This window comes from Elephantulus edwardii, unplaced genomic scaffold (assembly GCF_000299155.1).
Source record: "Elephantulus edwardii isolate Elephantulus edwardi_28Jun2011 unplaced genomic scaffold, EleEdw1.0 scaffold00230, whole genome shotgun sequence".
NCBI classification, from domain to species: domain Eukaryota; kingdom Metazoa; phylum Chordata; class Mammalia; order Macroscelidea; family Macroscelididae; genus Elephantulus; species Elephantulus edwardii.
The window spans coordinates 4,506,156-4,518,385 of record NW_006399980.1 but is presented as its reverse complement, the minus strand read 5'-3'; the positions used below and the strand labels follow the sequence as shown (position 1 = coordinate 4,518,385).

Sequence of the window (12,230 nt, the reverse complement as noted above, 5' to 3'; positions counted from 1 at the left end):
TAGGAAGAGATTATCCATTTTTCTCCCTCAGAGCAGCTAGTGAATTAGAATCACCTGTTTTGAGGTTGGCAGCACAGTTTCTTACCCACAGCGCACCAAAGTGGACCCTAAGAAATGATTAAAAGAGGAGAAAGGAAAATCTAGCTTCAAGTCTGAAAATACAGGAGAAATAAGAGGAGTGAATGGGATTCTCAGAGGAGGAACACCTCATCCTCTTAAACTGAATGAGACAAGACTTCTCTCACATGATATTACTACTCATTGCCATGAAGTTAGAACCGACTCCTAGCTGACCTTCCAATGGGGTTTCAGAGGCTATAAGATGCACAGGAGGAATGGCCCCCTTTCCTCTCTAGGAGCGCCTGGTGAATTTGAACTGCCCTCTTTTGGGTTGGTAGCACAACTCCATATTTACTATGCCACCAGAGCTCACATGATAGTCTTGGCATTTCAATTGTTTTTGTAATAATATGGGAGACAAATTTCCTAGAGAATTTGGTCAATATCAGGAGGGATCAGTCCCTGGGGAAGGCCGTGATGCTTAATGAAGTAGAGGCTCGGTGAAAAGGAGGAAGACACTCAACAAGAAGCATTTGCACGGTGGTTACAACAGTGGGCTTACACACAGTGATGATTCCAAGGACGGCACAGAGTTGGGCAGCGTTTCATTGTATTGTATATTGTATATTGTACATTGTACGTAGGGTCGATATGCATTCGAATGGCGCCTTACAGCAACAGCAATTTGGTAATACTCTGAATCTCCCTGTTACAGATTTCCTTTTGTCAATAAACAGCCCAACTGCCCTCGGAGCATCTGTCTGAATACTGCAAGATTGCTGCGCTTGGGCTATGGGAAGCAGCACCTCCACCCAACACCACTTTGCTTTCCAGAATGCAGAAAAAGGTACGTGTCTCTCATATTCAAAGACGGGAATAGGTGTCCCAGAGCCAACACTGTGTAGGGAGGGGCTGAGGATTAGTCCCGGGAGCTTCTCAGAATAGAAGCAGGAAGCTATTACATTTCTCCCCAAGCCAATTCTGAGAAACTAGCTATGTCTCCTTGTGAGTTGACTACTAAAATAAGCAAACTCATATCTTAGGATTTGGTAAACTAAACCTGATTCTTAAAATTAACACAAAGAGTGAAATATCTCAGTCACAAAAAGACAAATACTGCATAATGCCACTGTTAGAGAACAGGACTGATATGGGGGTTGTGGGGAAACAAAGAAAAGAGGGGATTAAATAATGTGCATCGCATTGAAAGAGGCGAGGGAGAGAACTGTATAAAAGGAATATATGATTAGATACTACTGGTATGACAAGAGTCCAGAATAAGTGGTCCAGGGTGGGGGGTGGGTTGAGGGACTGTATAACAATGAAAGAACTTTTTTTCCAAAGAACAAAAGCAAAGTGAGGGAGGGGGGCAGGGAGGAAAATGTGCAACAATAAATAAATGTAAATCCAAGTTCTTTATAAGCTTTCGTTAAAATCTAAAAAACAAAAAAAACACCTAACTGAAAGAGTCAGTGTTGGTCCATTGTGATTTCATATACAAAATGAATTAAGGTTTGGCAAAGAGATTGGAAGAGCATTCCAGGGTGTAGCATATGTGTGGTCAGGAGGAAGGATGAAGTGAGACAATCATGAAGGTGAATGGCCTGTTTAGTTGACCTGAACCTGATCGAGGTGGAGGACGGCGTGAGATGAAACTGTTGGTGTAAACCAGAAAACCAAACCCATTACTCTTCAGTTGATTTCAATTTATGGTGACTCTCCACTGGGTTTTTGTTGCATAGTTCTTTACAGTAATTTGCCTATCTTTCCCCTGTCAAGTGGCTGATGGAGCAATGGTTAAGACATCAGCTGCTAATGAAAATGTTGACCCATAGGTTTAAAAGGTTTGGTGATCTGCTCCTATAATAATTGAAAACCAAGGGAACCTTATGAGACAGTTGTATCATGTTACACAGGGTTGCTATGAGTTGTAATAACTTGATTCCACCTAGCAATTAATTGGCTGCTGTGAAAAATGAGGTTAGAGGAGTTAATTGTGGAAGAAAGAAGAAAAGCGGTTTCGAAGCTACTTGAATCCAAGTCTGAGATAATGATGTTTTGGCCCTGAGTTGTTGGCAGAGGACATAAAGAAAAGAGGGCCAATTCCAATAGTGTGTAGGTAATGAAATTGACAATATCCTAGAGATTATTTGTATATGATGAGGAAGAACAAGAATTACTTTCAGATTTTATGCTAGCAAAGCTAGGCAGATTATGTCAATTACTGACTTAAAAAAAGAATTCTCATGCTGCACTGCAATCCCAGAGAAACATGGTTCGAATTCACCAGATGCTCTGCTGGAGAAGGAGGCACAATATCCTCCCGTACCAGTCAGATCTGATTTGACGGTACACGCACACAAAATAATAAAAAATTTTAAAAAAAAGAATTCTCCTTCATTAAAAGTTAAAAACCAAACTTAGTTTACTCTTGAACCCATTCTGACGCATGGAAACCTTTGTATGTAGAGCTTGACTCTTTCCGAAACAGATCATCAGGCCTTACCTCTGAGGCACCTCTGAGTGGGTTCATATAGCAGACCTTTTCATCAGTAGACAAGCATTTAACCAGTTCTACCACCAAGGAACGCCTCCTCCTCTGTATTGTTGTTATTAGGTGCCATCACGTCAATGTTCGATACATATTGAAATTACAGTGACGGAGTAGAACTTCCCCATAGCATTATTTTTAGGTTATGATATTTACAAAAGCAGACTGCCTGATGTATCTCGCACATTGCTGGTGTGTAGATTTGTACCACAAACATTCTCATTAACAGCCAAGAATGTTACCATTAAAAGAACCAGATTTGGCTGAAGAGAAAATAGTGGGTGTTTCAACCTGAGTTTGAAGTGTTCATGTGACATCAAGTAAAAGCAAAGAGTGTTGTGATTAGGTGCCACTGAGTAAACTATGACTCATAGCGAGTGTATGAACAACAAATCCGAACCGTGTCCTAACCTGCATCATCCACATAATCTCTGTCATGCTTGAGCCCATGGTTACAGTGACTGTCAGTGACTGTGTCAATCCATCTTACTAAGGCTCACCCTCTCTTTTGTTGACCCTGTACTTTTCTCAGCATGACATCTTGTTCCAAGGACTAGAAACTTCTAATAACATGTCCACAGTATGGGAGATGAAATTTCACCATCCTTCTGTGTTAGGAGCACCCTGATTTCATTTCCTTCAATTTGATAGAGCAGGCAGTTACGTATTCATACTTAGATTTTAGAGGAGAGGTTGGGTTGGTAATATCTATATATTTGGAAAGCATTTGAGTATAGGCAGTTAATGAAGCCATGGAGTGACTGAGATAGCTTTGCATGAGAGTAAGACAGAGAAGAGACCAAGACCTAAGACAGAAAAATGAGCACCTCCAGCGTGTAAAGAGTAGGTAGAATAGAATGTGTCTGCAAAGAGGTCAAGATGATACATCCAGAAATGTAGAAGGAAAATGTAAGGAACATATGCTATCTTGGGATCCAAAAAGAAAATTACTTCAAGTGCAGATGAGCTAAGTGACAACTAAACAATGTATCAGATTCAGTGACCTGAATGTCACAAGTAATATTATTGTTGTGGTGATGTACTTTCTATTAAGAACGCATAGCTGACCCTCCAGCAAGTTTTCAGGGACAGTAAATCACATGGGAAGAGACTGACCTTCCTTCTCCCATGGTGTATCTGGTGGATTCAAACTACGTGTCCTTGAGATTGCAGTGTAGCTTCTTACCACCATGAGCCAAAAGCAATTGGCAAGATTGAGGAATAATAGAGAAAAAGATGGAGCTCTGGTGGCCTAGTGGGTGGGGAGCTGTACTCCCAGTCCAAAGGTAGGCAGTTGAAACCTATCTGTTGCTTCCAGGAAAAAGATGGGCAATATTCTTGTGTGTTATTTACAGGCTCTGAAAACCCACTAGAGGGTCAGTTGTGAGTTAGTTCCACCTTCATGGCAATGAAGTGGGTTGTGAGAGAAAAGCCAAGGCGAAATGTGATTGGGTATTAGGGTTATGACAAGAGCACAGAATGAAGGTTGCATAGTGGAGTGTACTCAGGGGTCGGGGGTGGATTGTATACCAATGAAGGAATTTTTCTTTTACTTTTCAAAGAGAAGAGCGAACTGGGGAAGGGGGGTGAGGGGTGGGCAGGGAGAAAAAGGCAACAATGAATGAATGGAAACCCAAAATCTCTGTAAATGTTCTCTAAAATTAATAAAATTTTTTTAAAAGTCAATGGAGAAACCCTTAAGGAATCTGGATGACATTCACACTATGGAATACTACGCAGCACGCAGGAACAATGATTTTTAAATCATTACCCAACTTGGGAAGGTCGGGAGAGCATTATACTAATTGAACTAACTCAGTCCCATAAGGACAAATATTTTATGAGATTATAATTATAGAACATGTATGAGGATCCAAGGTGGGGAGGGAGAGAGTAGAGAGGTGAGAATGGGCAGGGGATTAATCATAGGGTCGCACAATTTGATAGGTTGAGGGAGGAAGGGATGGGGAAAGGAAATGGGAAAGGTCCAGTGTGAAAAAACAATATATAAGAACTTTGTAAGTAAACTAGTATAAAATAAAAATTTTATTGATTTAAAAAAAGTCTAGATGACAAAGGCTTTTAACAGAGGGTCAGTATTGTACAATTAGTGGTTAACAGCCAGGTTCAAATCCTGGCTCTAATACCAGCTGTGAGGTCCTCTTAATCTTTTTGGGTCCTTACTTTTACTTAATTATTTAAAAAAAAATAAAATTTGTGGGCAGATAAAAGTAATCCAATATTAGTTGATCTGTATTATGGGCTAGATTAAGCATAAATAAACTGTGGTGATCCTGCCAAAACTGAGTACATGAGAAGAAGTAAAAAGGTTAAATAAATATGAGTGTGGTGGAAACTTTACATATTTTAGAGAGTTGTGCAACCCCTACAGAAAGCAGTTTCAGAGCGCTGGACAAAGACTAAGGATGACAGAAGAAGAATTAATGCCTTTGAGTTGTGGTGCTGGGGAAGAGTCTTGAACATACCATGGACCATCAAGAAAAAAATAGATCTGTCTTGGAGAGGATGAAAACAAGTTTCTCCTTGGAGGCTAGGATTTTGAAGCTTTGTCTCATATACTTTGGGCATGTGACCAGGACCATGTCTCCAGGTCCATGGAGAAGGATATCATGCTTGGAAGGGTGGAAGGACAGTGCAGGACAGAAAGACTCTGGATGAAATGTATTGATGTGGTAATAGAGGCAATAGGGGTTGGTGTGTCAGAATCGTGAGACTGGCTCAGGACAGGGCAGGCTTCAGAGCTGGTGTACATAAAGTTGTTATGAATCACAGGTGATTTGACAGCACATAACAACAACATGGAAAGTAGTTTAGTGCTTCCTCAGAAAGTAGAAATACCATTTTATCCAGAAACCTTATTACTAGGCATGTATCCTAAATCAAGAGCTAGGACACCTACTGATATTTGCATACCCATACTCATAGCAGCACCCATATTCATTCATTATTTACAATAACAAAGAGGTGTAAACAACTCAAGTGTCTAACAATGTATTCATGGATAAAGACACCATCATACATTCACACAGTGGAGTGTGTGCAGCACTAAAAAGAACAATAAAGAATTAATGAAATGCTGTTTAATATGAATGAAACCAGATGGCATGCTGAGTGAAATAAGTCCCAAAAGGACAAATATTGTACAAGGGTACTATAATAAAAACCTAAAGAAAGGTTTACATACAGATAAAATCAGTCATGGATAGCTGCAATGAGGAATGAAAAGCAAGGAAGAAGGGAGTAAAAATTAGTAAATAGATAACGCTGTTGTTGTTTACCATTGGGGAACAACTCTTAGCTGACCCATCAGTGGTTTTTCAGAGGCAGTTGGGGGTTGACTGGGAGTTGAATGGGAGTTCATTGCCCATCTTTCTCTCATGAAGCTGTTGATGAATTCAAACTGTGTGCTTTTGGGTTAACAGGGCAGTTTCTTACCACTAGTTTACCAGAGCTCCCTAAAGAAAAGGAAGACACAGTAAAGTAGAGAAGGATTAGTAGAAATCAGAATTACAAGGAGGAAGTGGGAAAGAGTGCAGTTTCATTGTAGGTATAGAAATTGTTATGGAACAAAGGGTATAAGACTGATGGAAAAATTATTTTCCTGTGTAATTTTTTGTCATTTTTTACAAAGAATATCATCAACCTGAATTAAGAAAAATAACAAATAAGATTGTAAAATAAAAAAATCAAGGTGACATTAACACTTGGAAAATTTGTGGTTAGAAAAAGCTTTAGTTATTTCCATGAAGTGAGCTTTGACTTACCACATTCTGTAAGAACTCTCTAGAATATAAACAGAGTGGTCAGAGGCACAGAAGGAAGTTTGATTAGGATGCATTTTTTTAGTCAGAGGATCTAGGTTCCAGCTCTAGTCTTCAATGACTAAGTGAGTGGAACACAAACACCGCTCTTCAACCACTCTGTGTCCACATTCATCAAGTGTAACCAATACTTTTCCTTTATCCTAATGGATAAGGAGTTGCATTGCCAACCTAAAGGCAAGTGGTTTGGATCCACCAGCTGGAGAAAGGTCGACAGCCTCCTCCCATGAGATTTATAGCTTGAAAATTCACTGGAGGGTCAGCTACGAGTTGGTTTCTACTTGGTGGCATATAACAAGTACTAAGAATCCCTGGTGCTGTAGTGTGGAATGTATTGGACTGCTAGGCAAAAGGTTGGCAGCTTGAGTCCTGCAGCCTCTCTGAGGGAGAAAGATGGAATATTTCTCCTGGATTTTTCTCTTAGTCTTTCATATGTCTGACTCTGCAAACAAGTCTGATAAGAACGTGGCAATGTTATAAGTACATGAGTCAAAAATTATGGAAAAGTAAAAGAAAAGATTCTTTCATTGTTTTACAAACCCTCCCCCAGGTCCCCTCCACCATGTAGCCATCGCTCTAGACTCCTGTGATGACAGAAATACCTAGTCACATATCTCTTTTACACAGTTTTCTCCCTCCTCTGTTTCAGTGCAGTATACATTATTGAACCCATCTTACTCAGTCTCTCCCCAACCCCAAGGACAGTCCCATTCTACAACAGTGGCATCATGTAATATTTGTCCTTTTGTGACTGGGATATTTCACTCAGCATAATGTTCTCCAGAGTCAACCATTTTGAATAATATAGCAAGAGTTCCTTGTTTTTCAATGCAGCATAGTATTCCATTGTGCGAATATACCACAGCTTCTCTAGCCATTCGTTTGTTGATGGGCACTTAGGTTGTTTCCAACTCCTTGCTATTGTGAACAAAGCTGCAATAAACATGGGTGTGCATATATCTGCTTGGATGTCAGCTATGGTCTCTTCAGGGTATATTCCCAGTAGTGGAATTGCTGGGTCAAATGATATCTCTATTTGCAACTTTTTGAGAAAGCGCCATACTGCTTTCCACAGGGGTTGCACCATTTTACACTCCCACCAACAGTGAATCAGGGTTCCAGTTTCTCCACAACCTCGCCAGCATTTGTTGCTTGCTATTCTGTTAAATTTTGCTATTTTGACTGGGGTGAGATGATATCTCATAGTTGTTTTAATTTGCATCTCTCTTAGGGCTAGGGATTTTGAGCATTTCTTCATGTGCTTGTTAGCCATCTGAATGTCGTCTTCGGTGAAGTGCCTGTTCATATCCTGTGCCCATTTTTCTATTGGATTATTTACCTTTATCTTGTTGTGGTGCTCAAGTATTTCATAAATTCTGGATATAAGTCCCTTATCTGATATGTTATTACCGAATACTTTTTCCCAGTCAGTGGCCTCCCTTTTTACTCTGTTGGAGAAGTTTTTGGATGTGCATAGGGATTTGAGTCTTAGAAGATCCCGTTCATCTACATTATCTTCTCCTGGTTGTAGGTTTTCCAGGATACTGGGAAGACTGTTTATGTTGTGGATTAGGACTTCTAGTGTTGTTCCTAGCTTTTCTGTAATGAAGTTTATAGTCCTTGGTTTTAGTCCTAGGGATCTTGAGTTGGTTTTTGTGTATGGAGTGAGGTGTGGGTCTTGCTTGAGTCTTTTGCAGATGTTTTTCCAATTTTGACAATACCATTTGTTTAAAAGGCTGTTGTTTCCCCACTTGACTGATTTCATTTCCTTGTCAAAAATCAGTTGACCATAGATAGATGGGTTGATCTCTGGATTCTTGTTAGTTAAATTTGTGTCTTCTAGGTTGCAACACCCCCATGATACATCTTCAGGGATATGAACATGTACGGATAAGCACAATTAATAACAGTGCATCTAAATTCCAAAATCAATCTCCATAATAGTCTATGTGTTTCCTACTGCCAAAGGGGCCCTTTAGAGTAGTGAGAGAAGATCTTCACCCTGAAACCCACAGCGTCCCTTTTCAGCAGGAAGTAGCTAAGAGAATACGCCATCCCCTTTTCCTTATGAATCAGGGTGAAGTCTCTCTCAGTGAGGAGTGATAGGGAATAGCAAAGGACACACTGACAAAGGAGATTAATCAGAACTGGCTTTGATAAGCACTGTGGCAATTGGACAATTAAAACAGACATTGGGGGGGGGAAGAAGAACAAACTGGGGAGGAGGGTAGAGAGAATGGTGCAACAATGAATGAATGAAAACCCAAAATCTCTGTAAATGTTCATTAAAACTAATAAAATTTAATAAAAAAAATACTTCTTGATAGTAAAAAAAAAAAGAACGTGGCAATGTAAACGAGATGGGACAGTGCAGGAAAAAATAGCATTTAATGTTGTCAGAGAGTGCAAAACCAGACCATAGAGAGGCTGGTTCTAACACAGAAGACCCAATAAGGGAGCAGTTTCCAGCCTGAAATGGTAGGGCAAGGAGCTTAGGTTGTGACGACGAAATACTAACTGCTCATGACTCATAGGATTGTTGTGAGGATTACATGAGTGCATGTGTTTAATGGCTTATAATGAGCCCCCACGTAAGCATTCAGTAATATTAGCTGTCCTAATTTACATAATATCACATAACTTTCTAGACCTTTTTACACCTGTTACCTCTGTGTCTCTTTTACTTCTAAGAAAAATTTTAAGCACACAGTAAATTAGAAGAAATAGTAAAATGAACTTCATGCTCACATCTCCTAGACGTTGGCACTCTGCTACATCTGCTTTATCAAATATTAAAGTATTTACAGACTTCATTATAATAATAGTATACAGAAGTAAGGAACATAACAGAACTCAGCATTGTGCCCATACTTCAGTATGCATGCATGTCCACTAAAGAATACTTCCATTGAAAACCCAAAATCTCTGGAAATGTTCATTAAAACGAATAAAATGTAATAATAACAATAACAAAAAAATTTAAAAAAGAGTGCTTCCATATGTGAACACTATGCCATTTCACACAGAACCATAGTAATTATGATTAATGTCACTAACTATAATTAATGTCCTAATTACAATTAATCAGTGTCAGACTTATTCACATTCACATTTCTCCAGCTGGCCCTAATGGTTTATTTTTTCATTGGTTTGTTTCCGAGACCTTACAATAAAGAGACATGCATTACATTTAATTGTTATATCTATTTAATACATTTTAATTTAGAGTCATTCCTCCCACCTTTAATTTATTGTTTTCATAACAATGATTTATTGATGAGACTTGAGCATTTGATCTAGAGGATGTTCCAATTATTGGAATTGTCTGAGTATTTCTGCATGGTGCCATTTAACTTTAACTTGTTTTCCTATAATCTCTATTGTCTATATACTAAAAATTTTACAGGACTGAATTGCATTCAAATTAAAAACATTTTTGGCAAGAATATGTCAGAGATGGTGCTGTGTATTTAATTTTGTGTCATACCAGGAGGGGTGTATCTGCTTATCTCCACTTTTAATGCTCTGGTGGCGTGATTCAAAGGATGTTTTACTGTTAACTCCAGTGGTGCCTCTCGGGTCCACCAGTGCCTCAGAGGGAGAAGGACTGGCAATCTTCTTGCATTCCACTTACAGCCTCTGGAAACCATGTGGCGGGACAGTTATGAGTCAGTTCTGACTAAGTAGCACATAATAGTAACAGTAGAAGAAAAGGAGCTCTGGTAACACCATCCATGATGTGTTGTGCATTGTTAAGATTTTTTTCTGCAAAAAACATTTAATAGGGAATAACTATACACTATTGTTTGTCTACTCATCTATCAGTTTTCTGTACTGTGTGGGCTTGCATGTTGCTGTGGTGCTGAAAGCACGCCACAACCTTGCTTACAGAAAGTAAATAAGACTTGAGGCATTTACGGAAGAAGATAAAACACTACAGCCTTTTATATAGATTATATCTCAGTATCAAAAAGAAAAAAAAAACAACCATAAAACAACAAAACAAAACAACCCAACCCAAATATTCTCACTAGTGGACAAATAGAATCATGACAGATGGAGAAAAGACTGGAGTTGTCAAGGATTCAATTTTACTTGGATTTACAACCAAACATGCAGGGTAGCAGAAGTTAAGAAACCAAGTGGTGTATTACATTGGACAAATCTCTGTCAAGGACCTCCTTAAATGCTAAAGAGCAAGGATGTCAGTTTAAACACTAAGGTGCTCCCAACTCGAGTCATGGTATTTTCAATTGCTTCATATATATGTGAAAGTTGGACAATGTATCAGGAAGACAAAAGAAAATTGATGCCTTTGGATTGTGATGTTGGTGAAGAGTATTGAATATATCTTGGGCTGCCAAAAAGAACAAATGAATGTGTCTTAGAGGAAAGATAACCAGGGTGCTCTTTAGAAACAAGGATGGTGAAACTGGGTCTCACATACTTTGAGCATGTTGTCAGAAGGTGAAAATCCTTGGAAAAACATTATATAGAGAAAAACAGGGTCTTTCACAAAAGAGAGGATAAACTCAAGAAGATGGATTGACACTGTGACTTTTGGCAAGAATATGTCAGAAATGGTGCTGTGTATTTCATTTTGTATCATTCCAGGAGGCGTGTACCTGGGCTCCAGCATGGCAGAAATTATGCAGATAGCACGGGATAGGGTAGAGTTACAATCTGTTGTTTAGGAGTCGCTATAAATTGTAGTGGACTTGACATCACCTAACATCATATATAGAGAAGCATATAGAGAGAGTTATTCACGTAACCTTCTGGCCAATTCCCAGTCTCAATGACTAATGGGGCATCATTATGCTTCCGTCTAGAGTGGTACTTACTACATCACTACCTTATACATCTTGAAGTTGCCATAGAACACAGTCTGAAGTTCTCTCACTTATCTTCTTCACATACTCTCAAATAGCCACACTGCACTGCTGCAATGGACCTGTGAGCCCTCAGCTTCCCTCCTTTCTCATTTGGCCATTATGTCCCAGACTCCTCTTGCTCGTCACCAGGAAGAACTGTAACTCTAGGGTGCTGGGGAGTTCATTACTACCAGGTTGGTCATTGTTTTTAGACTTGTGAGTGAAAAGACCCAGGAAATATGTGTTATTTACCAAAGAAAAGGTATATAATCAATTTACATTTGCTACTGTTGTTAGAGCTTGGAAGGAGGTGTGGCATCCACTTCCATAACAGCTTGCCTCCGGAAACCCTATGAACCTGGGGAGAGGATGAAAGGCACCCAAGCGTCGAGGACTCTCCTTCATAAGGTCTCTATGAGTCGCCTGCGACTCGACAGCACTTAACAACAACAACAATAACAACTATGGTTGTTAGGTGTCATTGAATTGGCTTTCATAATAACCAGATGAACAATAGAATGAACATTCCTGATGCTCACAATCCCAACTGTGCTTTGAGCTCATTTTTGTAGCCATTGTGTCAGTTCACCTTGTTAGGGTCTTCTGTTCCTTCACTCCACTGATAAGTAATTGTATTAGTTTTTGGTTAATTCATCTATGTGTATATGTGTGTTCACATATACACATAGATGAATTAACCAAAAATGTTAACAGATGCTGCCCTGGATGTGCTCACCAAGTTGTGCCAAGAAATCTGGAGAACGACCACTTGGCCAACTGACTGGAAGAGATCGATATTTGTTCCTATCCCAAAAAAAGGCGACCCAACAGAATGTGGAAACTACAGAACAATCTCACTGATTTCACATGCAAGCAAGATTTTACTGAAGATTATCCAAAAAC

General features: G+C 39.3%; 1 protein-coding gene across 1 annotated transcript in view; it reads left to right on the top strand.

Moving 5' to 3' along the window:
- Positions 1-12,230, top strand: part of PPEF2 (protein phosphatase, EF-hand calcium binding domain 2) — an 85,303-nt gene that overhangs the window by 13,409 nt on the left and 59,664 nt on the right. Inside the window, exon 2 of the mRNA XM_006898478.1 lies at positions 776-907. Coding sequence (XP_006898540.1) covers positions 776-907 — 132 coding nt within the window. The remainder of the gene's footprint in view (positions 1-775; positions 908-12,230) is intronic.